A 24,275-nucleotide genomic window follows, 5' to 3' on the forward strand; every position below is an offset into this window, starting at 1 on the left:
CCGCTGGTATCGGGTACCACCGAACGCACCGGTGGTAAGGACAAATTGACAGAGGATCAAAAAGTAACTAAGGAAGCCCTCTTGGCCCTGGGGTCCTTCTACAGTATAAGAATAAACCCTACCCTGCAGGAACAGGTACCTCGGGGTTTCATTTATGCATAGGCAGCAGTGGTTTGAGGGCAGCGTTTCTGGTTTGGGCTGGGTTTCTCGTCGTGCGAAGCGCAGGCTCGCAGTACCCGATGGGTGCGGCAGTCCCCCGAATCACGCGGCACAGTGGCGGGGGTCTCCGGACCGCTGCCCTCCTGAGGGCCTTCGGTGTGGGCCAGAGGAGCGCTCGGTGATCACCTTGGAATACGTGCCGCGTTCTGCTTTGCGTAGAAGCAGCTCCCGTAATGCAGCTCGTCGCTGTTCCTTGTCCTTGCTCTGCCTAGTGCTCCCTCTGTATACCAGATGTACGTTCTCTCAACCCCGCGTTGAAACGTTAAGGCTTGAGGTAAAAACCTCGTAAGGTCATTTTATCCGTTCCCTGCCGCTGCTGCAGCATACACGTTGATGCATTTGTTTGATGGTTCGCCTGCCGCATCTGACAGAGGGTTGTGGAGCCTTGCGCGTCCTGTGTGACGGAGCATCCCCAGCTTTCCCTGACATCTGGCTCAGTTGTTTTGCTGTTCTTTTCTGCAGTTTATTCTGGGCGTTGTTTGCTTAGTCGAATCGGAGTTACTGTTTGTTTCTTCATCAGTGCTTTATCATGTTACTGTTTCTGTACGCTTCGCGTAACTTTTTTTTCTTGTAGTTGAAGACTGATTGCAGTGCATCGTCTGGGCTGCGTTCGAATGAGAAGTTTGGGGAGGGGGGGCGGCGCCTTCGAGGCCATTGATCCCATCTTTATAACTTTGCCCTTTTAGCTAGGAACAGATTATTTGCGCAGTGGTTCGAGATTGCACAGGTAGAAGGACCAAACTTTGCATAAACCATTTATACTAAACGTTGGGAATGCTGGCAACATAAATCAACTACAGTATCTATTACAAATTTATCACTTTATCAGTATTATCTTTGATAGAAGGGGCCCGAACACGTGGGGAAGCGAACCGTACCTCAGGAAGTTTAGCCCTCTCGTAAATTAATTATTCAGGACACACAGAGCCTGGCCCCTTCAGTGTATAGTAATTCTTCCCAGCCAGCATCCAGGACTTTAACTTCTGTGGCAATAATAAATAGGAAAAGTCTCAGGTGAAGCCAGTATTTCAAAGCAATTAATCATCTTCCCCTCGTGGTCCCTCCGCCTCTCTCTTGGTTTTCTTTAACGAGGGAATTTCAGTAATAAATCTTTAATGATATATGTTAAGAATCCTTCATTAATTCTTGTCTACTTATTTCTCTTTTTTTGGTGCTTTTACGTTGTATGTTGGGAAGTTAAAATGCATATACAAGAAAAAACAGTTATAGAAAGCTGATAATTTGGCACAGCCTCTGAAAGGTTGTTTCTCAGACGTTGAACGTTGTGTGGTACATTTGCTAGTAGGAATTGTTGGTTAATGCCGGTTGGACGGTCAGACGAATACTTAGATACAGTTACGGAATTACAGCACGGTTGCACAGGGAAAGGTAAAGAAAAAAGTGTTTCGTCCTCTCCCAAACTGGAGGTGAACGCGCACTAATCCCCGGTTTCGTAGCGTGCGAAGGCTGTGGCACGTCTATAGGCTGGGGTGCTACAGATGCCGTGTGGGGAGCGCAGCTAGGCGCGCTGCTGCCAGCGCAGCAGCCGGGCCCTCCGCCGCAGCGGAGGGGATGTATCTTTAAATAATTCTCGTTAGACGCGAGCAGCCATCACCCCTATTCGATGTGACAGGGACAGATGTGACAGATCGGTTCTGACACACTTCCATACCACAAGTCCGTGGCTGGAGGTGACTGGTGTCCTTCCTCCGGTCCCGTCCCCGCTGCAGGACAGCACAACGACGCACGGATGAACCTCGCCATCGCCCTCACTGCTGCCAGGTACGGCGCTGCCACGGCCAATTACGCTGAAGTGCTGCGCTTGCTCAAGACGACAGACCCGGCCAGCGGGAAGGAGCGCGTGTGCGGGGTGCGCTGCAGGGACGTCCTAACAGGTGCGTGCCTTCCCCGCGGCGCCGAGAGGCGCCGGGACCCAAAGGCGGCCTCCTGCCCGCCTTCGCCGGCCGGCCGAGCGGCGAGCGGCGCGGCACCGCGCGCCCTTCGGTCTGCGGCAGCCCGCTCGGCGGGTGGAAGCGGCGGCCTTCCGCAGCGGAGCAGAAAGCGCGGCGCTGCAGGGCAGCGTGCTCTCTTCGTTAAAGAAACACGGAAGCAATGAAACGAGGGGGGAGCGGGGAACGCCGCTGTTTGTAAATATCAGCGAACCGACAAAGGAGCCATCTTCCCCGAGTGCGGTGGCATACCATTAGCGTCAATCATCTTTAACTTCTGTCAGGCTTTTCACTCAAATCCCAGTGTTCAGGCAGGGTAGACTAAGCTGTACATCCAAACCCTTCCGTCAGGCAAAGACGGTATTGCACAATGCTACGTGCTGTACAGTAGTAATCCCATTTACCAAGCCCTTGGGTTGAGACTGAAATCTCTCGTGTTTGAGAGGCCGATTTCAGCTGAACAACTTCTACCCACTCTGCCACCCTCTGCCTTTACAGATAAGGTGGAATTTCACTGTAAAACATTTCCTTTCCAATCTGGTGTTACGTGAAAACGCTGTTAGTTTTTAAAAACCATTCCAGCTGTTCTGTTCAGAGGAGCACGATATACTTTACAGTAGGTTAAGTTCATAGATAGATTAATAATAGAGAGTGTCAGTGAGCAGGAAAACAAATGGCGTACGTGATTGATACTGTTTTCTTTCACAGGGCAGGAATTTGATGTCAAAGCCAAATGTGTTATCAATGCTACGGGACCTTTCACAGACTCTGTGCGCAAAATGGATGATCAGGAAGTACCCAACATCTGTCAGCCCAGCGCGGGCGTGCACATTGTGATGCCTGGTTATTACAGGTAACGACATTCAAAGCCTGAACCATTTGTAACAATCTCTGCTGGTGCCTGTAATAAATAAGCTTGTGGAGACGCATTTGTGGGTTTTACGGTATTTTTGAATGCATGATTTGATTTTTTTTTTTTCTTTTTTTCTTTTTTTAAAGAGGATTCTGGTGCTGTGCCGATTAGAACAATTTCATATATTCAGAAAAGACTGAAGTCTTGTAGTTCTTAGTCAAAACTCAGCAGGGCAGGACTCCTGCTGAAGCAGAAGGGCATTCAGGCAGAGCATCTACAACAGACGTGTGAAAGGCGCCTTTTTTAATAGTGAGTTTGAGTTGAGTGTACTGACTGCTTGTTCACCGCCCGTAAGAAAAAAGATGCATATAAAGCCTTCCAGAGAGGCTGCCACCTTCATACAAAAACTCTTGTCCTATTAAATATCAGACTCTCTATGGAATACCTCTGCCACGTTGCAACTCCACTCATAGCAAATATGAATGCAGCACGTGGGCAATGTCATAAGGAGTTGAAAAGAAGACGATTAAATTCTGCCACTGCTGTGGACACAAGCCCACCCAGCCGTGGTTGTTTTGGTGGCAAGGCTTGCCCCCCTCTGCTGCCCCTGTTGCAGAAGAGGTTCCCCTGGCACTCTGCGAGCTCGCTCTCTGCAGACTCCTGCTTCTTCCCGTATTTGCTGCTGCAAAACCAAATCCCCTTCTACCAAGTAAGCCTTGTCAGTTGAAGCTCAAATATTACCTTTGGTTTCTGAAGTCATTAGCATCCTAATGGAAATTCACATTTGTAGACTTATCCCAATTCTGTTGATACAGTGCACTTATAATAATGCCTTCCATATCATCGTTGCGCTCCTCTGTGAATATAAATTTAGACTTCCAGTGCACAACATGTTGTTTTTGCTAGAGCCATCCCAATAGGACACGACCATAGACGGGAAAATTGAGGCATTTTTGGCCTAGTGTAAAATCACTCCTGCATTCTGTTCTTTTTTTCGTGTCTTTCACATGAAAAATGGGAAAATGACCTGATAGCTGCTTTAAAGCACTAGCAACGTGGAGAAATGGGTTGCAATCCTAGTTTCCTCGTATACTATGGGAAGCACACGTGTGATTGACTTTACGGCCCTACAGCAAAAACACGGAAAGTTTTAAAAAATGTTTGAACCACTTTGTAAATTCGAAGTAGAAGATGGCTCGATATGCATGAGGGCTCTAATTTATTTATTGTGCAATAACCTAATAATTTTAACTGGAAATGTAGAGGATTCTTGTTCTCCTTGTTCCCCTGTGTATGTCAGCATGTGGGCATTACTTTTCCTGTAAAATAGTATCTACCCACATACTGCCTCCGCAGTACAGCTGATTAGATAAAACTGTACTGAATTGCCTTGAAGTGGGATAGCTTAAACCAAAGAACTGTCTGCTAAATGGAAAATACTTGTGGTATTTAATCTTAGTCGTATCAAGTCTTCTCCTGGTGCCAAGGACTAATCCTCAACAAACGAAGATCGTCATTTCACTGCGTCCACTTGCCTTGCGGCAAATGTTTGGTAGAATTTTGGCCCAGACTCACACAAATGAAAATTTTATAATAGGTAGAGATTTTTAGATGTAAACATACTTAAGCTTTTGTAAATCTAATGTTAACCTAATGCATTCATTTCCCATGGGTTTCTTACTCATTTATGTTCTTCATTAATAGTCCCAGTATTCCTCCTCCCATTAATTCTATTTTCAGTACCCACATATCTATTCTCGTAGCTGCAGTAAGTCTCTCTCGCTCCCTATTGTTATTATAAGTATCTGATCTGATAAAATGGGAGAGGATTTTGGCTGCCTGTGTTCAGATGGGCTTCCTGCCTGAAATGGGTCTACGAATGCAATACTTTTTTCCCCTCCCATCTGACAAATTTCAGATGTTTTCTGTCTTTCTTGCATTTTCCTGTCTGCTCTGCTTTCCAGATTCCAGGTGAACGTGTTCAACCTTAGTTCTACCCTATGGAAAGTCACCTGTTTGCTCTTTAACTGCATCTGTGGTGCTTTGCTCAAATGCCTCCGGAGGCCCAGAACAGACAATATTTGGGTGTTAGGACGCTTGTTTTTGATGGGAAACACCTTATTTTAAATTCATTTTGGTGGCTCTTTCAGTTATTTCTATAAGATGGAATTGATCTAATTGAAAATACTTCAGTCCATAGGTGTCATGGTGAAACTTAGTACGAGACTCGGTGGACAAGTCTTTACTTGTTTCTCGTCCTTATTTTTAACAGTTTTTATGAAATCACATTAAAAAAAAAAATCATACTTTTGAGAAAATGTCTAAAGTTTTCTGAATATTCTGATACCGTATATTAAATCTCTAGTTTTCTCTGTCTCTAAATCAATAGCTTTTTCATTTTAAAAAGTAATCATTTGTCTGACGTGATTTACCTTTCACAAATCTGTGTTGACTTCCCCTATTAAATTGTACTTCTCCAACTGTATGCCTAAGCTGTCTATAAATATCATCTAAAAAATGTTCTAATATACATGCTATATATGAAATTTTCAGCTTCTCTTCCAGCCTTTCCAGATATTGAAAACTTACCTTCAGTAATCAGTTTAGACTTCCTAAAAATGAAATATTCAGTGATTCAGCTTGCAGCTCTTAAATAGGTAATTCATATCCGAGCAGGTCTTTGTCTGCCTTCCGCTTACTGCGTTCGTAGTTATTTGAGTCCATTGGATTGCTCCCCTCTGGTGGTCCTTATCACCACCTAGGTACACACCTCCTGTCCTCCTCCCGTACGCCTCCCGTGGCCCCCGTCCCTTATCGGGAGTAGGTGCAGAACCTGAAGACTGCCAGACTGACTGCAGGTGTTTTTACAAGGGCTTACAGCACCTGAAATGAGAGCGGGAAAAAAGGAGCAGCTTAAAGGTTTCCCTGCAAAAAAGCTGTTTACTTTGAAATGTTTATAGAAGCCTTTTGTTTTCTGAAACAGGAGCAGAGCTGTTTAATAATATCCTTATTTAATAAGGATAACTGGTTTTGTACATGTGGATTTTTTTTTTCTTTTTACATTATGCCAGGAAACATTTATACATCAGCTAAAATTTCTTGTATGAAGAACTACTGTTTTTCTTCATCTTCCTGAATCATTCTGTTTGTAGGACTGGCATAAATAAATAACAAAATCTCTGCATACTAGCATCCAGTGAGTGGCTCTTAGTCATTATGGAGGCGCTATCTTTTGCCTTTTTGTCCTTAAAACACAGTTCCTCGTTCAGGAATGCTGTAGTGAGAGCTGGGAGCATTCGGAATATGCTGCTTGGTCCGGATCCTTTGGGAGCCGGGGCGTTCGTTCCTGTTGAAGAGGCGGGCGGTCAGCAGCCTCAGCCTGCAGCGGCACTGCAGTTCTTCTGTTTAAACGTACTCGTAGCGCTTCTGATTTCAGCGTGCTGTTCTCTTGTTTTCCCTGCTCTTCCTTTCTGTTCCTAACCCGCGCCCCATCCCCGCCCCACCGTTAGTGCGAGTGCAGGCTGTAGAAGTCAGTGGGATTTTGTATGTCTTTACTTTTAGCTGCTCCCTAAACAGAGGACAATTGGTAACTTGGGTTAATAATATTTCATCTTAAATTTTTCTTGTTATATACTTAAACGCATCAAAACAGAACTAAGGTTCTGTTCCTATTTCTTCCATTTTAATGTGCGTTCTGTTTCAGCCTTCCCTTTCCTTTGTGGCACAGTATAAATTATTGTCCTTTTTTTGTTTAAAAGCAGTTGTTCATTCCATAGTGAGTTTCAAGTAATTGCTGGTTTAAAATTTCCAAGTGCCTGTGTTTGAAGTTCCAATGAGTAAGATTTTCCAGAGTGGATGGGAGATGTGAGATGCCAAAGACCTGATTGCTCAATTTAAGGTTGTGCTCCGCTAACTTCCTTAAGAAATCAAATTCCAGTAATATCTGAGCATCACATTCAAGGGCCTTATTTCTCAAAACTTCTGGGACTACCTTTTACAGTCAGGTCATGGCCAGATGGGAAATCTCGGATTTATTTTCTTTTTTTTTTTTTTAATAATTTGACCAAGAACAAAGGTAATGTTCTAATACGTCACCTGGGGTACAAGGTGTACAAGGACAGAGTCCCTGCTGATGCCCGACCTGTTTTGAACCGTGTCCCTTCTTTATTTCAGCCCTGATAACATGGGTCTGCTCGACCCAGCCACCAGCGACGGCAGAGTGATTTTCTTCCTGCCGTGGGAGAAGATGACTATTGCAGGGACCACAGACAGCCCGACTGACGTTACCTCCCATCCCATCCCAACAGAAGAAGATATAAACTTCATTTTGAATGAAGTGCGCAACTACCTTAGCGTTGATGTTGAAGGTAAACCTTTGTCAGCTCTGTTCTTCCCTGGGAAGGTACTGATGAGTCTGTGGCATTTCAGTTTGAGCAAATGCTGTCTGTCTGAAGTTTTTCTGTGACTAACTATGGTTCTTGTGCATCTGGGTGTTTCTAAAACATAGACACGGGTGTTTCTAAAACATAGACACATGGGTGGGACACAAGTGTCATCTTGATCTATGTATCAGAGCTAAAAAATGATGCTTTTCCAGATACACCTGCACTACTTGGACTGTTTAAATGGAAATCGCTTGGTATCTGCATGTTCGGATTTCCCATACCTTTGACCTAACTGGCAGTAACTGTCCAGCTCCGCAGCCAAGTCATTCGAGTCACACCTCCTCGGGTGGCAGCCGCAGGGTTTGCACAAGTGGGACACTTCGGTCGTGCGTCAAATAATTCACCTGCTTTTCTTGAGGGAAGAGTTGTTCTGACTTCTCCTGTGTCTTTGTTTTTATTTCAGTTTTTCTAGGCACTTCATTCTTAGAATTTACTTTTCTTGATATGGTAAATATCTAACAGGGTCAGTTTTCGGTGGGAGAGGAAAGTATAATGGGCAAGAAGCGGAATTTATAAAAATCACTTGGTTGGCAGTTGTTCCCTTCAGTAGCTGAGCTGAGAACACATTTTTTGTAAGATGCTGCCCTGCTTTGACTCTGTGCTGGGTTAAAGGAGAGAGGCTTCTTTCCTTCAGAGTGAGGTTTTTTAAAAATCATTCTGTGAAAGCATTTGTACTTCTGTATTTCTGTTGTAGTAGCAGCATTAAAATAAATCTGAAAAGCACTTGGTCAGGAACACTGCAACATCCTTAGATTCAGGAAAACTTTCAGTCCGGAGATTGGGAATGCTAGATTACTTGTTTCCTGAAGTGGGTAACTGATGGCTCTGTATTGTATAAAGTTCAGAAAAAGTCTTCAGGAAATGTACCCTAAAGTTTCTTGGGCAGCAGTCGATACAACTGAGCGTGGCAGGCCGGACAGGTAGCTGGTAGAGTTAAGACTGTGAATAAGACAGAGATTTTGCAAGGTCTTTTACAGAAGTACATTACGAAGTGTTTCATTCTTTTGAATGAAACCTACCTAGGTGCACGCTGTTTTTCACATATGCAATTAGCGGTGTTTATAGATTGCTTGTTATTGAATTAACAACTGCGCCGGCCATATCAACTCACTGCAGACCTGCCTTTTTGCTGCCAGAGACAGTGCCAGGGTTATCAACTTACACAGGCTTGGATGTGTTCCAACTGTTTAATTATAGTGTCACGCATGCTGCTTTTTCTAGTTTCATTAGTTTATAAACGTAATATGGTATCTTATTTCTGTGATTAACACTTCATTTTGGCAGGTTAAACATGCTGGCAGAGCACCATTGATTTCTGAAATCTGTTTTGTGTTCTTTGGGGATATTTTTACACCCTGTTACTGATTTTCAATTATCATTTATTTGAAAGTTGTATTAAAAAAAAATGTTCCAAAGACTTCAGCATAAAGCAAATAGGTCGATTTTGCTATTGCAAATTTAATAAGCAACAAAACTAATTTAATTAAACTCTCTATTGGTCCCATGTTTTGTATATTAAAAAAAGGGACTTTCGGAGGGGTATTTTCCTACAACTGTTTAGGGCTTTTGTGACTACTTGATGCCTTCAGGTTTTCTTCCTCCGAGTTTACTGAGAAGTCAGGGTTGGCTTCAGGGATGTGCGTGTGGCGGGGCCCGAAGCAGAGGATCAGCATGGCGGGGAGTAAACGGCCGCGTAGTCGGGCTTCTGGTGGAGCGGGACAACGTTCCTGAAGCAGGGAGGAGGAGGAGGAGGAGAAGGCAGGGCTGGACGAGGTGGTTGTGGACTTCTCTTGGGTGGCTTTTGACAAGTCAGCCGGGCCCTTTCGGGTTGCTGTGCGGTGACAACTGCTGGCGTGGGATACAGGCTTTGGGGATGCGCTGCAGCCGGCCACGACCTCGCCAATAAATTTTCTCCTTGTGCGTACGTGTAACTGCACTTGCGATGAAGGCTGTGGACGAAGATCACTTGTCAAGAGGAAAACTTGGAAGAATAACCTACAAGCTAGAGAAAAAGCTCTGAAAACGTAACACTCATGTAGAGCAAACTTTATTTTGGTTTCCAAAATGTAATGTAAGGACTGTCCTGTCAGCACGAGCAGACAAGGGGAAGACTTGGTGCTGGGGGGGCGTGTATCTGGCTTTGGTAGGGTTTGCTTTTTGGGGTTGGGGTTTTTTTGAGCTGATCAGTGAATTTGGCAGTTGAATCCCTTTTGGTTGATCAGTTCCCAGGATCTCTCTATTCTGTTGGATTTTTAACCAGTGTGAAAAATGGACCTCGCTGCCTCTGACTTTGTTTTGGGCTAGAGAATATTATTGATACCAATCAGGGCAGTGCTGTTTTTAATTCTGTAGCCCAGCTTATTCCATTACTCTGGAGAATCTTCTCCAGCTTTTTGAGTTGCTCGACTAACAAGCATGGTGTGGTGCAGTCCTTGTTTCACAGCGAGTATCTGCTCGGAGGCAGTGCCAGAAAGACCACGGGAGGGATATGGGATAAATACTCATCCGTTGCTGGCTGACTGTGGCTGATCTTTGGTTCCGGACAGTGAGAAGAGGAGACGTGTTGGCAGCGTGGAGTGGCATTCGTCCTCTGGTCACAGACCCCAACTCCAAAGACACGCAGTCGATATCCCGGAATCATGTCGTCACCATTAGCGATAGTGGCCTTGTCACGATAGCAGGTACTGGAAGGTCTCTTAAAGTATAGCTTTGTTGGGCTTCCCCGGTGTATCTTATTCAAAACTTTTCTTGCTACAGGCTAATCCTTCATGTTCTGTAACTAGATAGTGATCTAGGTGGTAGCACGACTGGCTTCCCCGGTGTATGTTATCCAAAACTTTTCTTGTTACAGGCTAATCCTTCATGTTCCTGTAACTAGATAATGATCTTGGTGGTAGCACGACTGGCTTGGTGGAGCAAGTCTAGTAAGAATAGTGTGATGCATAAAATACATATAGTACATGCCAACTTGGTATTGCACTTGCTTTCCCGGAATAAAGAAGTAAATGTGTGGTTACAGGTGGGAAGTGGACGACCTACCGTGCCATGGCGCAGGACACCATCGACGCAGCTATTCAGGCGCATGATCTGAAGGCAGGTTCCAGTAAGACCATCGGACTGCAGCTGCAAGGGGCTGAGGACTGGAGCCCCACTCTCTACATTAGGTTGGTCCAAGACTATGGACTTGAAAGTGAGGTGAGTCGTGGTTTCTGTTGATGCTCTGATGCTTCTGTGTTGGAGGGTTTTGTTTTCCTACTAAATCTAATGGCAGCATAACTTGTACAAAGGTCTGTTTAGCCTGGTAAGAGCTTATTATCTGTCCGGGGCGAAGATAGTTTTAACAAAAACAAATTCTAAAGTGTTCTTCTTTTCTTCCCTTTACCCTTCTGCCTAATCCTGACTGTTTCGCACTTTAAAATGTTATGACATGCTAGGGTCTGTGTTTGTTTGAGCCCAACAAAATCTATACTTCAGCTGTGCTCACAGTGTAGCAGAAGAGTTGGAGCATCATTAGTCACAGGCACATTGATACGTACAGAGTGGTGTCTGTGCTGGTCTAACCCAGTCACAACGCAAGTGGCTTCTTCCCACACGATTAAAACCCAATGCCCTCTTCAGCCTGTTTGTTATTGGTGATAACAGAACTGACAAGAAAAAACGTGTGTAGATTTGATGTGCTTTCAAAAGCAGGTTGAATTTGTTTTCAACTCCGTAGGTGGCTCAGCATCTGGCTTCAACATACGGCGACAAGGCTTTCGAGGTGGCCAAGATAGCCCAAGTTACAGGGAAGAGATGGCCTATTGTTGGGAAACGGCTTGTATCTGAATTTCCTTATATTGAAGCTGAGGTATGTGGAAAAACTGCATGATGTTCTTTGATTCTCTTCTCGGAATAAACAGTTCTCGAGCAGGTCTGTCTCGCTCTGTAAAACACGTCCATAAGCCCTTGCCTTTGGTAAGGGCCAGAATTTTTTTTTTTTTTCTGTTCTTGTTTTTCCCCTTTCCCAGAGCATGCTTTGTTTTTATGTTTATATGTACACATATTAATATATTTATATATAATTAAATATTTATAATTATATAATGTCTATTTTTTATTTCATATACACACATTTGATCCCAGACAGCCTTTTATAAAATGTTCCAAGGAAAAGGGAGCTTTTCAAACCCTTCTCTTGGTTGGGTGGGAACTAGTTACAGAGAGTTCGTTTTGTGTAGCCAGGCCAGCAGTGCGGTTTGTGATGCTAAACATAATTTCCGACGATGCCTGTCTCCGTTCTCATCTGCATTTTTTTCCCCTTGTCTTATTGTTCCAGGTTGTCTATGGTGTTAAAGAGTATGCCCGCACGGCAGTGGATATGATTTCCCGACGTACTCGCTTGGCTTTTCTGAATGTGCAGGCTGCAGAGGAAGCCTTGCCAAGAATCGTAGATATAATGGGGAAAGAACTTAACTGGAGTGAGCAGAAAAAAAAGGTACAAAGGGCTTTTTTCATCTGAAACTGTTTTGTTTTTCTTAAGTAGTTTCCATGTTAACGATCTAAATGCGTTGAATAGAAAACTTCAAGTGATGCTTTCTTCCTGAGAGAATGATTCACTTGGTGTGTTTCATTATAAAGACTTTTATCGAAATAGCTGTGAAATGAGTCGGTATTGGCTGGGGGGTGGAGGGGAAAGTGAAGATCTGTATCCTGTTGCTCCCCGACTTTCAAAGTGAAAGCAGACTTGGCATTACTGTCCTATTCCTGTTCAAATACTTTGTTTACTGGCACTTTTCAACAGATCTGCCTCAGAAAAGGAGGATCTTGTAATCTGTGTCGCTCCTTTTTGTCTGCTGTGTCTTTTGAACAGTGATGCTACTGAGTTTGCCCCATTCTGTGGCCTAAGTTGATGTTTAAGGTCACTGTTAGCTTCCTTTGCCCCCGCGGGTCTGTGCTCAGACCTACAGCGGGGGGCTCCTCGCTTCGCTTGCGGTGCTGGTAGCAGGCTGTCTCTAAGCTAGGCTCTCTGCGCCTGCTCTGTGGAAAGCAAACCGCGGTCAGATGAGTTACCCTAATCAAGGCGTCTGCTGTGCACGCGCTGAATCGCACCCTACAGCCCTCTTTAGATCTCCACAAACTGTCAGGAGTACCTTGGATAACTAGCTTGGATGTAGGCATCCCACTTACTGACACGAATCCTGCCCCTTCTGAGCTATCACGTCATCTAAGTGACCGGTTATCCCTTCTTTCTGTTGGGATAAAAAGATAAATGCCCAGAGTACTGGAGGCGGCGCTTGTGCGGTGGAGGGGAGGCGGCGCGAGGAGTGCCGTGCCCAAATGGGACGCCTGGTTTGGGACTGCTTTCGCTCTGAAGCAAACAGAACCTGTGAACGCTCACCTAGCTCTGCCACCCCACAGGGGATGGGAAGCGTCCCTCGAAACCTTCATGAAACCTTTTAGCCAGTTAGAAGTTTGATTAGCATTCTGGAAGGAGCCCATTTGAGTCCTGCTAGCCAGAGGACCTGCCGAGATGCTAAGGCCTCCCCAGAGGAATGCACAAAGACAGGGATACCATCATGTCACAGCTGTGAGCTGTGGTGCTTGCGTGCATGTGTGCTGGGCAACCCCACAGTCAGAGGCGTTTGACTGAAGTTAGAGGTGTCTCACCCTTACCCCATGAGATTTACTCGTATAATAATTTTCCGTGTTGAACAAAGCTATAGGAATTCTTCTCTAATAATAGATGAGAAAATGGGAAGCTTGCCAAGCAAAGAATTTGAAGCCAGCATGACACTAGGGTTGCACGGACAGCAGTCTTGCATGTGCTAAATTTCAGCTTGACGGACGAGGCAATTCTTTAAATTAGATCTTATAGTAAGACCATGAAATAAGTCTGTGTTGGTTTGGGTCTTGAAGGCTAATTTGTGTGCTTACATTGAAGTATGTAAGAGTAGTCTGGTATAGTTTAGTTGGTCTCCTAATAGGCCTTCACGAACAAGTCTTTGCTAGGTGAAGTGGCTTATATGTACGTGCCTGGGAATCCTTTACTGCTGCTGCGGCCGTTACTTAGCCTGCTTACTCTTGTTTGTTAACTGCGGCGCGGGCTATTTCATATCGGTGCCCGTGTGGCAGATGCTCGTATCGCTCTTAGAACAGTGTACCCATCGCTGTAGAAAGACCTCTGTTCTACAGTACTTTATGCATGTCAGGTGTTCATCACTTACTAGAAAAACGGCTATGGAAGACTTTGCACTGAACTTTCAGGTAATAAATTAATTTTATTAATTTATTAATCAAGAAAAGAAAGAGAAAGAAAAGAATTTTCATCAAGAAAACTAGTTTAAAACATAGAGAACCTGCCTGGTGTTGAGCCTCCTGATCTTTTTGCTGATTTTAGACAGCTAGGTGAAACGTTGCACTAAGATACTAGCTGTGAGTTAAACGGCATTTCGTAGGCCTGACCTGCAAGTGCCATGCTTCATGAGATAAGCAGTTATACCATGTGTGACCGAGGGTGTGGTATGGTCCTAAAAGCATTTACACAGTAATTGGAAGGCTTTACTAGGCTTGATGTCTCTCTTCAAGACTAAAAAGTGCCTAAGCTTAACTTATTTTTTTAAATACTTTTCAGCTACCATCTGCTTAATTTTCGGACCTTAACTCGAATTTATCTAAGCGGAAGAAGCTAATAAATACTACATTAAAAATAATTGTGCAAGAACTTGCTATTCCTCAGATATACAGTTTTTCTTTATTTCTTGTAGGAAGAACTTGAAGCTGCTAAAAAATTTCTCTATTATGAAATGGGCTACAAAGTAAAATCAGATCAATTAACAGACAGCTCTGAAATCAGTCTAGTGCCTTCCGATATTGAAAGGTAAGTAAAGTAAGAGAGTTCCCTATGCTGCTAGGAATTAATACCTGTCATTCTTCTGAGTGCAGTTTTTCCCACTGATAATCCTTATCTTGCAGGTACAAGAAGCGATTCCACATGTTTGACAAGGACAAGAAGGGGTTTATTACTATACTGGATGTGCAGCGTGTCTTGGAGGTAATGTTTCCTCGTGTTCTTTTAGTTTCCTTTTTAAGCCTCTTATCTAAATTTCAGAGTGCGGCATAAATAGTGCTGAACAATCCAGTTGACATACTTCTGTGCCTTTTTTTTATTTTTGCTTAGAGCATCAGTGTGCAAATTGCTGAAAATACCCTCCATGATATTCTAAATGAAGTGGATCTGAACAAAAATGGACAGGTTGAGCTCAATGAGTTTTTGCAGGTAGGTGTTTCTTTGTTACAAGAGAAGCTGTAACTTTAATGAACAAAGACATAGGTATTTAATTTTTTTTCCCCTCTTTGCTGAAGGCCTGGGTTGGAGACGAGGTGAGTCTTACTTGGGTAAACGCTGTAGTGTTGATGCTGTTTGCCAGATCACAAGATAAGTGGCACACAGAGCCATCCTCAAGCAACTTTGAAATTCAGGGATTTTTTTTTTTCATGTGCAGAAACAATGAGACCGAAAGAACAGGTCCGATTTACAAAGTATACCACAGTACCGACCTCAATTTGGCTTTCTTAATACAGAAATGCCGTTTAAATATATTCAAAATGATACAATTGTCCGTTGGAAGGTATATGGCATGGTTATGCAGAGTGACATTTATCTGGGTCTGTTAAGTAATTAGTAGTTTCTAAACTATTTTGACTATTTTAAAGAATGAGCCTGTGGTTAAAGCACATCCAGTCCACAGAATCCCATTTTTAACTCCTGGATTGGCTAACATTATCTCAGTTTGTATGAACGACATCACATCGACAACCCATACGCCTGCTTTTTGCAGGGCTTTAAAATAAAATTAAGGGTGCTACCGAAACGTTTGTTTGCCCAGCTCCTCTTGCATATGCAGTTTGCCAGCCAGCTTTGTTTTTGTAGAGTCTTTCTTGGTGTGGTATTTCAAGTGACTGCCATGTCTTTCCTGCATGGTGGCAATGATGAATGCCGAACATGAGATAAATTAATGCTGGGGATTTTGGTCAATGTCAGCCCTTTCTTCACTGTGTCAAGTTAAACAAACAAGATCAAGGCAAAGGAAATGGTAATTGTCTCTCTCGAGATGAGCTGTAGGTAAGAGCAGCATTGCTGAATCTAAATGCAGAAAATGTTCACAGGTTGTGTCCAGCATTAGAAAAAAGGACTATTTATTTGCCTAAAATGCAGCAATTTAGCTGGGTAACTGAAAGGCACCTGGGGGAAGGGGGGGGAAAAAACCCCAAACAAACCACGGAGGGGGGACAGAAGAAACAATGGCTTTGGGAGTTCATGCTTATGTATTCAAATACAAGAGAAAATCACAGCTGTTTTTCTGGCTATTGCAAAAGGTCTCCCTCTTACAGCCCTTTGCATGTGAAAACTTTAATTGGTGGGGGAACCCACCGTTTGCTGTAAGGGCTGTGTCAAACTATAATTTGGTTAGTTTGGATACATTGTGGTTAAGAAGTTGAAACAACTAGCAATTATGACTTCTGTGGATTTTTTTGGTGGCTTTCTGGGGTTTTTGCTTTACTGTGCTGAGTCGTCTCATTAGGGAGGGGTTGCCTGCCCTGCGTCGTAATATCTGTAAAATGTAAAAGGCGAGTCACGGTTTTGGTACAGGTTCAGTTACTCTTGTAAAACTGCGTAACTGTGGCTGCTGGCTTCTCCTCTGCGTTGCACAGTGCAATCTAAATATTTGACACCAGCGATGGGCACGGCGGTAATGACCGCCCGTGCCGGTGCACCTCCCTCCTGCGGGGAGGGCAGCTGCCGCGCCGCCGGGTGCCAAGTAGGAAGCGTGGTAAGAAAATGAACAGGAGGTTGCCATGGAAGGAACAAAATACATTAAATGTTTGTTTAATTTTTTTAATGGATCTGTTAAGTCAGGTCCCAATACTTTTTGTGTTTGCTTTCTGAAAACTTTCAAGTAATTGCGTTTTACCGCAGAATGCTTGTGGAAAGCCATCTGCAAATATTTGTGGACGTTTATATTAGAATATAGGAACACGTTGTACCCGGGTGGCTGCGTAGCTCTCCGGGTGGGGAGCAGCGCAATGCCAAGTGCTTTCGTTTGGCCAACGGCAGGTTGCCAGTGTAACTCAAATAACGGTCGGGTGAGAGCTGGTCCCGGCAGACGCCGATGCCGGCCGGTGTGGCACAAAGAGAAAGCGGAGCGCGCCGATCGGCGTTTGATGCAAACGGGGTGTTGCGGCGCGGCCGGGAGGCAGAGCTCTGACAGCGTGGAGGTGCGCACGGAGCTCTCTTACGGCAGCGGCTGTTCTTCTGAAGACTTGGACACAGAAGCCTAGTGCTGCTGTCACGCTCAAGAAGGGAGGGGGGCCTTGGGAACTAGTTTTGGTATGTAAAGGCAAAAAAACCCCCATGTTAAATCCGGAGGAAGGTTTTTTCCCAACAGCAGATTTCCTTTGGGGTCCTTGTTTGGGGTCCTTCCTTTGGGGTCCATGAAACTCTTGTTTTCATGGCGATGGTGGACTTCCCTTGCTGGCTGTAGCTGCTGCTCTTCTGCTGCTGGTCCTTTCCTTCCCGCCTCTGCCGTCTGCTTGCCTCCGGGCTGCACAGGGTCACCAAAGGGCCTTCAAAATGCAGGGAGGGTTTCCAGCCTCAGCTGGGCCTGGGAAGCACGGGGTTCCCTTCTGACCCTTTCCCTCCTGGGCGCTCGTTCCCGCTTTGACAGGCCTGATACCACATTTGCATAGGTCCAGCTGCAGGTATAATTAATAGATTTTCCTATAGATGGGAAGGAATCTGAAGGATTCTTAGCTCTCAATGGGAGTAAGAAATTGCATTTTCTAAGTGCCGATTGCTTTCCATAGTAGTCTTGGACAAGCTGACTGCATGTAATTTCAAGTCTAATGCTCCCTTTATCCGTGGGATAAAAAAGAATTAACTAAAATCTTAGCACTAGTGTGTGTTCGTTAAGATAGAGCTGAGTCCAGTTTCAAGGACTTAAAGGCAAATTAGTTTTAAAAGTCTATAAAGGAATTTGGATTTGAAAGAATTGTGGAAGTCAAGTACACTATCTCTACAAAGAAGGGCACATGAATGAAAAAGGATATGGTCCAGGGTCAGTGGTAGATCAGGAATGGTGTTCTTCTAGTTACATCTTTCAGATATTAAAGAAAAAAAAAAAAAAGCCTGTGAAATAGATGGGTTGTCCTACATTCTTAAATTTCACTGAAAAAACCCTGGCGTTGGTGGTTGCCTGCACTGCTACTTCCAAGTGGACCGTATTCGGTACGTTGCTCTTCTTGCCACCCATGCCTGGCCAAAACTTTCACTGGTATTTCTGGAAGATGTAACCAAGCTTTGAGGCGAGTCTTTGAAACCACGCAGCAGTTTTGCTTTATATATGGAAAAATCAGCTCTGTATATTCATTAACGCTTGCTAATGGCTCTTGGACAACCTCTGCCGCTGTTTAGACTGGAACTGTGTCGGTGTCCGCGGTCGGTGGCCCGGGGCGGGACAGCCAGCCGCGTCCGCACGCCTCTCGTGCGGAGGAGTGAAGAGCACCGAGCTGCGGGCTCCGCTGGCGTCCCGTGCCCCCTAAGCCAGACGGGCGGGGGGCTTGCGTGGCGCCCGCTCGGCCTGGCGTGGGTTGCAGTTACCCTGCTGTCCCTCTGGCTGCTTGCTGCAGGTTCCACCAGGGGCTGCACCCTCCACCTTTGCTCTTTGTCTTGCAAATGAGTTAACGGGATGCTCTCCCTGTTGTGTCTTAAGCTCATGAGCGCTATTCAGAAGGGGCACGTCTCTGGAAGCCGGCTGGCTGTGCTCATGAAGACTGCCGAGGAGAACCTGCGTCAGAGGGTGGTGATTCCGGTGGACCGGAGCGGTGGCGGACTGTGAGTGCAAACACAACGCCTGCTCGCAGCCGCAGCTAACGGAGACGCGTGGCTGCCTCTCTGCTGAAAAACATTCCAGTGCTTCTGACTGTCCTTCCTGGTTCAAGATGACCGGTATCTGTCTATCGGTGTAGCTCTTACAAAAATACATTGGTGCATTTGTTTTCATTATTAACGGTTTTCTGTACAGCTCTTAATACTCCAGTATGTGGCCTTTTGGATTGGGTATTCTTTAGACATAGGGGTTCCTTACCAAGAGTTCAGGAATACAGTCTAGAAGGATTTGGGTGCACACACAAGCACGTGTGCACATACTGCCTTGTTCATTAACTTTTGTATCGCCTTTAGCTTTAAAGAAAACGATGCTCAGAAAGTGAATCCTGCCTTGCAACGCATTGCGTTATTTGCAAATATGCATTTAGTATTTAAAAGCTGCTGATCTGTCCTCTTCAACAAAGAGCGAGAGAGGGAAAGCTGCCGTTGCGGACTGGAGATGGTATCGCACCAGGAACGCTGCTGACCCTTCCCGAGGCAGTGAGGACGGGGAAGCACTGTCACGAGCCCTCCAGAGGCGGTTGGTTTTGCTCTTTCGCGTGCTCTGTTATTTCAGCGGTACCGATACTTGGCCAGACAAAAATATCAGCAGTATGAAGCTGGAAAACTACAAGACATCTTGATTAATCACCCAAGCTAATAATTTAGTTAAAGCTAGGGGACAGCTTTCCTTTCTCCCATATTAATAAAAATAAGCTTCCTTTAATAAATAGCATTGTCTAGCAGGTGGTGGTTTATGCTGTAAAGTGCTTCATACTGTTTCCAGTTTTGGACAAACACTGATGATATGTAGAATATGGCAGTTTTTGATAGCATAACAATCTTAATTGTTTATTTAAAAATGCTCAAACACAAAGTGAAACAATGAAATTTGTTTTGCATTCCACTAACTTTTCTATAAAAGCGAAAGGGCTATTTTTCAGCAGATTAATGAAAAAAAAAAAAAAAATTAGGACCACTCACTTGAGCTGTTTTCAACAATGTTGTATCTGGCTATTTGCCTTTCTGTTGTTAGATTGACTAGGTTCAAGATCGGATGGGAGATTTCTGCCTAATGCAGAACAGGGAAAGGGAAAACCTAAGAATGGTTTATTGATGAATTTGTCATTCTGTTATATTCTTTGAGTATAAATACCAATTTACAACTCAAAACAAGCCTCTGTTCCAAGGTGTCAGAATTTCTACTTGTGTAAAATCTGATCTATTTTAACTGATGTGACCACTTTCACTAATGGAAAATAACAGTGCAGGAATGAACAGCAAAGACTACTTTGATATTTTAAAAGGGAAAATGATTACCTACAGAAAACGGAGATGCCGAGGAGCGTTAGTATGTAGCATAGTAAGTACAGATGTTGTGTTTGGCTGGAGAGGCAGAGTCCTTAAAAAAAAAAAAATATCAGGTGTTTAAAAATAGAATAAAAAAAAAAAAAGGGCAAGCCTCATTTAAAATTCAGTAAATGGTTATATTTCTGTCAGTCCAAACAATTGGTAAAATCTGGAGGGAAGGAGACAGTCTCGGGTAAAATGCCTTTCAGATGGTTTTTGCATGTTAATTTTTTTGACGCTGCCTTGTACCAAAATGCAGATATTATTAAGTAGCTATGGCTTTTCTGCTTCGAGTCCTGTGCGACTGAGGCACAGTCTGTCTGAAGGAGGAGTTAGCACATTTGACAATGTAAGAATTTTCTTATGAACAAAGGGATTTGTTTCTGTGGTCCTGTAAACTTTTCTTTTTGAAATGTGTTCCAATATATTCAGGTAAAGTATGTAATGTCTGGCACAGCTTCGTATTTCCAAAACCCTTTTCAAATAAGAACACAATAACAGATTTTACCTATACTGCAGAATTGGAAGGAAATGAATGTACAATACACAGGTTATTTTGGTTCAGTGAGCAAGGTAAGGAGAGAAAGGGTTTAGGATTCTACTGTTAACAATAATTTAAGAAAAAAAAAAAAAAGTAAAAGCAATGAGACCTTTTCCAGGCCACATAAAGAAAAATATTTACAATATTTAACATCTTTTGTACGGTTTAAAGAAAAATTCTCCTCCACTCCTCTCTAAATGGCACTGTTAAGAATTAATAATACAAGTTTACCTGTAAAACCAGGATTTTCTGCTTTGTACCCAAAGTATACTCTCTGTTCTCTTGTTTTGGTAATACTGCATACAGAATGTGACTTCGGGATTTTCTTGGCTCTATGTGTGTCCTCCGATATGAATTTGCTTTGCATCTTAGGCACTTTACTGTCATGCTTCTCTGCTCTTTTGTGTGGCACAGCAAGATCCTGTATGGCTACCTGGTGTAACAAGAGAAGATTGCATGTGTTACTTAAAACAGCTAAATCTATACATGGCAAAAATCTAGAAGTATTTATTTATCACCTCACATTTGTTTTCAGGAATGCTGGCTGTGTGGTTTGGTTTTTTTTTTTCTTTCCTCATGTGAATGTACTGTAGAAAGAGTTGTAAAATGTCACTGTCTTGCATTGTTCTGATTCTAGGTGGAAAAACAGTAATGTGACTTTTTTCTTGATTTTTTTTCTTTTTTTTTTTCTTTTTTTGAGGTGGGAGTTGGATTTCTGGAGGGGGGGGGTATTTTGTGTGTTAAATAAACTGCACGCCTGGGGGGGAGGGCATGCGTATACATGCCGTGTGTTTATATACGTGTGTCTGTCTGCACACACATGGAGACACACCGCACGTTTTACATGCGGCACTTACCTATTTTGTTAGGCTGCTGTTCTAGATTGAACTGTTAAATACTGTGTTTGAGGCTGGGTTGTCATTTTTATAACTGTCTTGGTGTTTTACTGCCATTATTTATTACTTTTGATATACAGAATGAGCCTCATGCATTTATAGAGCAATAAGAGGATGTATTTAATGTGCCTTGTTTTTAACTGAGTAGGAACTGAAAGCATGAATCAATAAAACTGATTAAAAATGGTCCCTTCACTGGCAGTTTGTTATGACAGTTACAAAAATAACTTTGATTAGCCTTGAAAAAGTTTATTTTTAAAGGAAAAATGTTCAGATAGATGCTCCTTAGTAAACGGAACGTAATTTTGTCCATGCTTTCCCATTTTAGCTCAGAATTCAGCACTTCATAGTTTAAAAGTGAAAATGAGGAGTTAATACGGCACTTAGCATTCTCGGGCTGTAGGAGCTGTGCGCGTTCGCCGATGACACGCGGGGTAAGGTATTCTGCACTGCCATCTCATACTAAAATTACAGCCAGCCAACTGGCCTGGATTTTGGGGGGGGAAATGCCAGTCGCAAGTGTTCCTTTGCACACTGATGAATTTCATCGTAACTAAAATCAATAGAAATGAACGGAAGAGATTTCATAATCCATTTTGATCATTTTACATGTCAAGTTAGTCCAGGGTTGCCATGTGTTGATAAATGTTCTGACAGAAAAAATGCTATATATTTTCATTGTCAGTAAATCAGTAAAGCTGTTATCAGTTTTAACGCAATTTTTATAATCTCCATATTATTTTATAGGTTTTAATTTACACTTGTAATAGGGATATTCCACAACGGTGATGTGGCTGTGCTGAACGCAGGGTTGTGTACGTGCAGCCAGAATAGCTCCCCTCCGCACGTCCCCCGCAGAACCGATACCTCGAGAGCAGGATTACAAAGGTTATGGATTCTATCTGATCTGTGGTGGTGCGGTAATATCTCAGGAAACTTTGCTACAATCGTCTTCATCCCAAACATTCTGCAGCACTAAAATTGCCTTGGGTCATGATCCTGAATTTGCTGCTCGATGCAGAACTGCAATGAACAGGAGTTTTTCTGGCACGGCGTTTTGGGGCCGGGTTCCCTCGCTTTGCACGATTCCTCCACTGAATGTTCAAAAATTCAGCTTTATTGCGACTTAGGTTCACTTGCGCGCTGCAGCCTGGTTTAGAAATATGATACGGCATATCATAGCAACATTAATATTTAAGCGTTGATGCCTGAGCTGGGTGTTTCCCGTGTCAGATAGGAACTGATTGCATCTGTTGAGGGGAGAAAACCATCTTCACTGGGGATGAATCTTTGCTGCTAAGTAAGCGGTGTTTCTCCTTCGCTGAAAAAGAGGGGTTTTCAGATTTGTAGCTGTGTTCTGCCTCAAGGTTTTTGTCCTCGCTCCCCTATTTAACCAGCCCCCCCGATTTTTTTGCTCGCCTGTGCCCTGACCGGGGAGCGCTGGCTGCACAAAGCGTGTGCGCGGCTGCTGTGGCTGGCGATGGCAGGCTGCCCTGCCGAATCGATGCTTCCTTCACTCGGAAGATGCCGCTGATGCAGGCATGCGCTGGGATAATCTCGCCTCTTCTTATTTTGCAAATAAAGGCAGAGATTAAATTTTGCTCCCCTGAGCAAGCCTTTTGGCTTGCGCGGCTCTTTCACAAGAGTCTTCTGCAAGGGCTGTCATGTGTGTTAGGTTATCTACTTGGATACGAGCAGGGGGACTGGTTTCTGTAAAATTTTGGGAAGTTTTAACGGTATGTTTAACTGAACTTGATCCTTGGCAAAAGCCAGCGTCGGCCAGCCTGCTTTGTCTGCTTCCTCTGAACCCTTGCAGCCCGAGCCTGCCCGGTGCAACTGGCCGGGCCGGGGCTGTGCTCAAACTTTTCCATTTCGGCCGGCGCGGCTGGTTCTGTTGGGCGGCAGCTGCGACGTTCAGAGCTGCGCCCAGCCGGCCCCGCCGCGCTGGAGCGGGGCGCCTCGCCCGTTCTGCTCCGTGGCCTTTATTTAGCTGAAGAAGGCCAGCCTGGTTCTGTCTTACCAAGATACCGTAATCTGTCTGTCCAACTGATGTACGTGTAATTAGGGTGATCAGCAAAACCGACCCGGGTGCGGGGAGCTGGGGGGTAAGGCGAGGCGAGGGTCCCTTCCCCGGGCCGCCCGCCTGCCCCCCCAGCCTCCCCCGCCCGCAGCAAACGCGGGGCTCCGCTGCCTTTCATTTGCTCCCTTCTAAATTGTTGCTCAGTTTGTTTTACCGAAGCGCGCAGATTCATTTTTTTATTTTTGCATATCTACAATTAACTGATTTGCAATTCATTTTTATGCAAGCTGAGTTTTTCCTGTCCAAGTCAAGAAGCTGTAAATCTTAGATCTATTGAACTGACAGTGAAATATATTTCATTTTTCCCCATGAATCCTTTGCCATCCTTATTGCAGAAAAATGGCAAAATTATGGTGTACCGTGTTTTCATAAATTACTGCTTTTCTCTCCTCTCCCCCCCCCAATTTGTTCTGCAATTTGCTTGGGAGGAATGGGAGTGTGGGAACCCGCCAGGGCTTGGTGAGCAGGGCTTGTTTCTCCCCAAATTGTCTGGAAATCTGACTGATCTCTGTGAAATTGTTCATGGAGCTAGAACAATTAATGCATCTTTCATACGAATCAAAACACTGGTAATCGCTACCCAAGTTATTTGGGCGGTGTTGTTAAGGGATTAGCCAGTTAGATTATTATTGTACTGTAGGAAGGAGGAAGCAGTAAGCAGTACTACTTGACTGTTATTTTATTATTATTATTTTCCAAACAGCAAGCAGCAGTTCCTTCAGCTTTCTGTTCTCTTGCATCAGAAGCTTGTAAACTGCCGAAAGCCAGGTGTTTTTCTGGGTCTAGGAATGTAAAGAATTCCTTATCTGAAATCCTGTAGCTTGCAGAACAATTTTTCAAAATCTTGGGAAAAATACTTGTTTTGAAATCCTAGAAAAACTGTGCATTTATTACACTTCAGGTTTAGCTAGGTAGCTAATTTTGATTAGTGACTGAAGTAGCTTATTGCGTCTAGCAAAGAAGCTGTTTTATCTGCCATGTAGTCTTAAAGTCAAGTTCTCCCTGATTTGGAGAAAAAAAAAAAAATGTAAAAATGTTC

General features: G+C 44.0%; 1 protein-coding gene across 4 annotated transcripts in view; it reads left to right on the forward strand.

Annotated features, from left to right (window-relative positions):
- GPD2 (glycerol-3-phosphate dehydrogenase 2) overlaps positions 1 to 21,337 on the forward strand; it is a 62,041-nt gene extending 40,704 nt beyond the window's left edge. For 3 of the 4 annotated variants that reach the window (XM_082312788.1, XM_082312789.1, XM_082312790.1), the window contains 11 exons: positions 1,950 to 2,114; positions 2,877 to 3,021; positions 7,195 to 7,388; positions 10,013 to 10,147; positions 10,486 to 10,661; positions 11,182 to 11,313; positions 11,782 to 11,940; positions 14,210 to 14,322; positions 14,418 to 14,496; positions 14,623 to 14,721; positions 18,215 to 21,337. In XM_082312788.1, the coding sequence (XP_082168914.1) occupies positions 1,950 to 2,114; positions 2,877 to 3,021; positions 7,195 to 7,388; positions 10,013 to 10,147; positions 10,486 to 10,661; positions 11,182 to 11,313; positions 11,782 to 11,940; positions 14,210 to 14,322; positions 14,418 to 14,496; positions 14,623 to 14,721; positions 18,215 to 18,340 (1,523 nt within the window). In that variant the 3' untranslated portion in view covers positions 18,341 to 21,337. Of the gene's footprint in view, positions 1 to 1,949; positions 2,115 to 2,876; positions 3,022 to 7,194; positions 7,389 to 10,012; positions 10,148 to 10,485; positions 10,662 to 11,181; positions 11,314 to 11,781; positions 11,941 to 14,209; positions 14,323 to 14,417; positions 14,497 to 14,622; positions 14,722 to 16,560; positions 16,834 to 18,214 lie in introns of all 4 variants that reach the window. The other variant, XR_014228257.1, reaches the window with a different exon arrangement.
- The last annotated feature ends 2,938 nt before the right edge of the window (positions 21,338 to 24,275 follow it).

This window comes from Platalea leucorodia (genome assembly GCF_965183815.1).
Source record: "Platalea leucorodia genome assembly, chromosome: 5".
NCBI classification, from domain to species: domain Eukaryota; kingdom Metazoa; phylum Chordata; class Aves; order Pelecaniformes; family Threskiornithidae; genus Platalea; species Platalea leucorodia.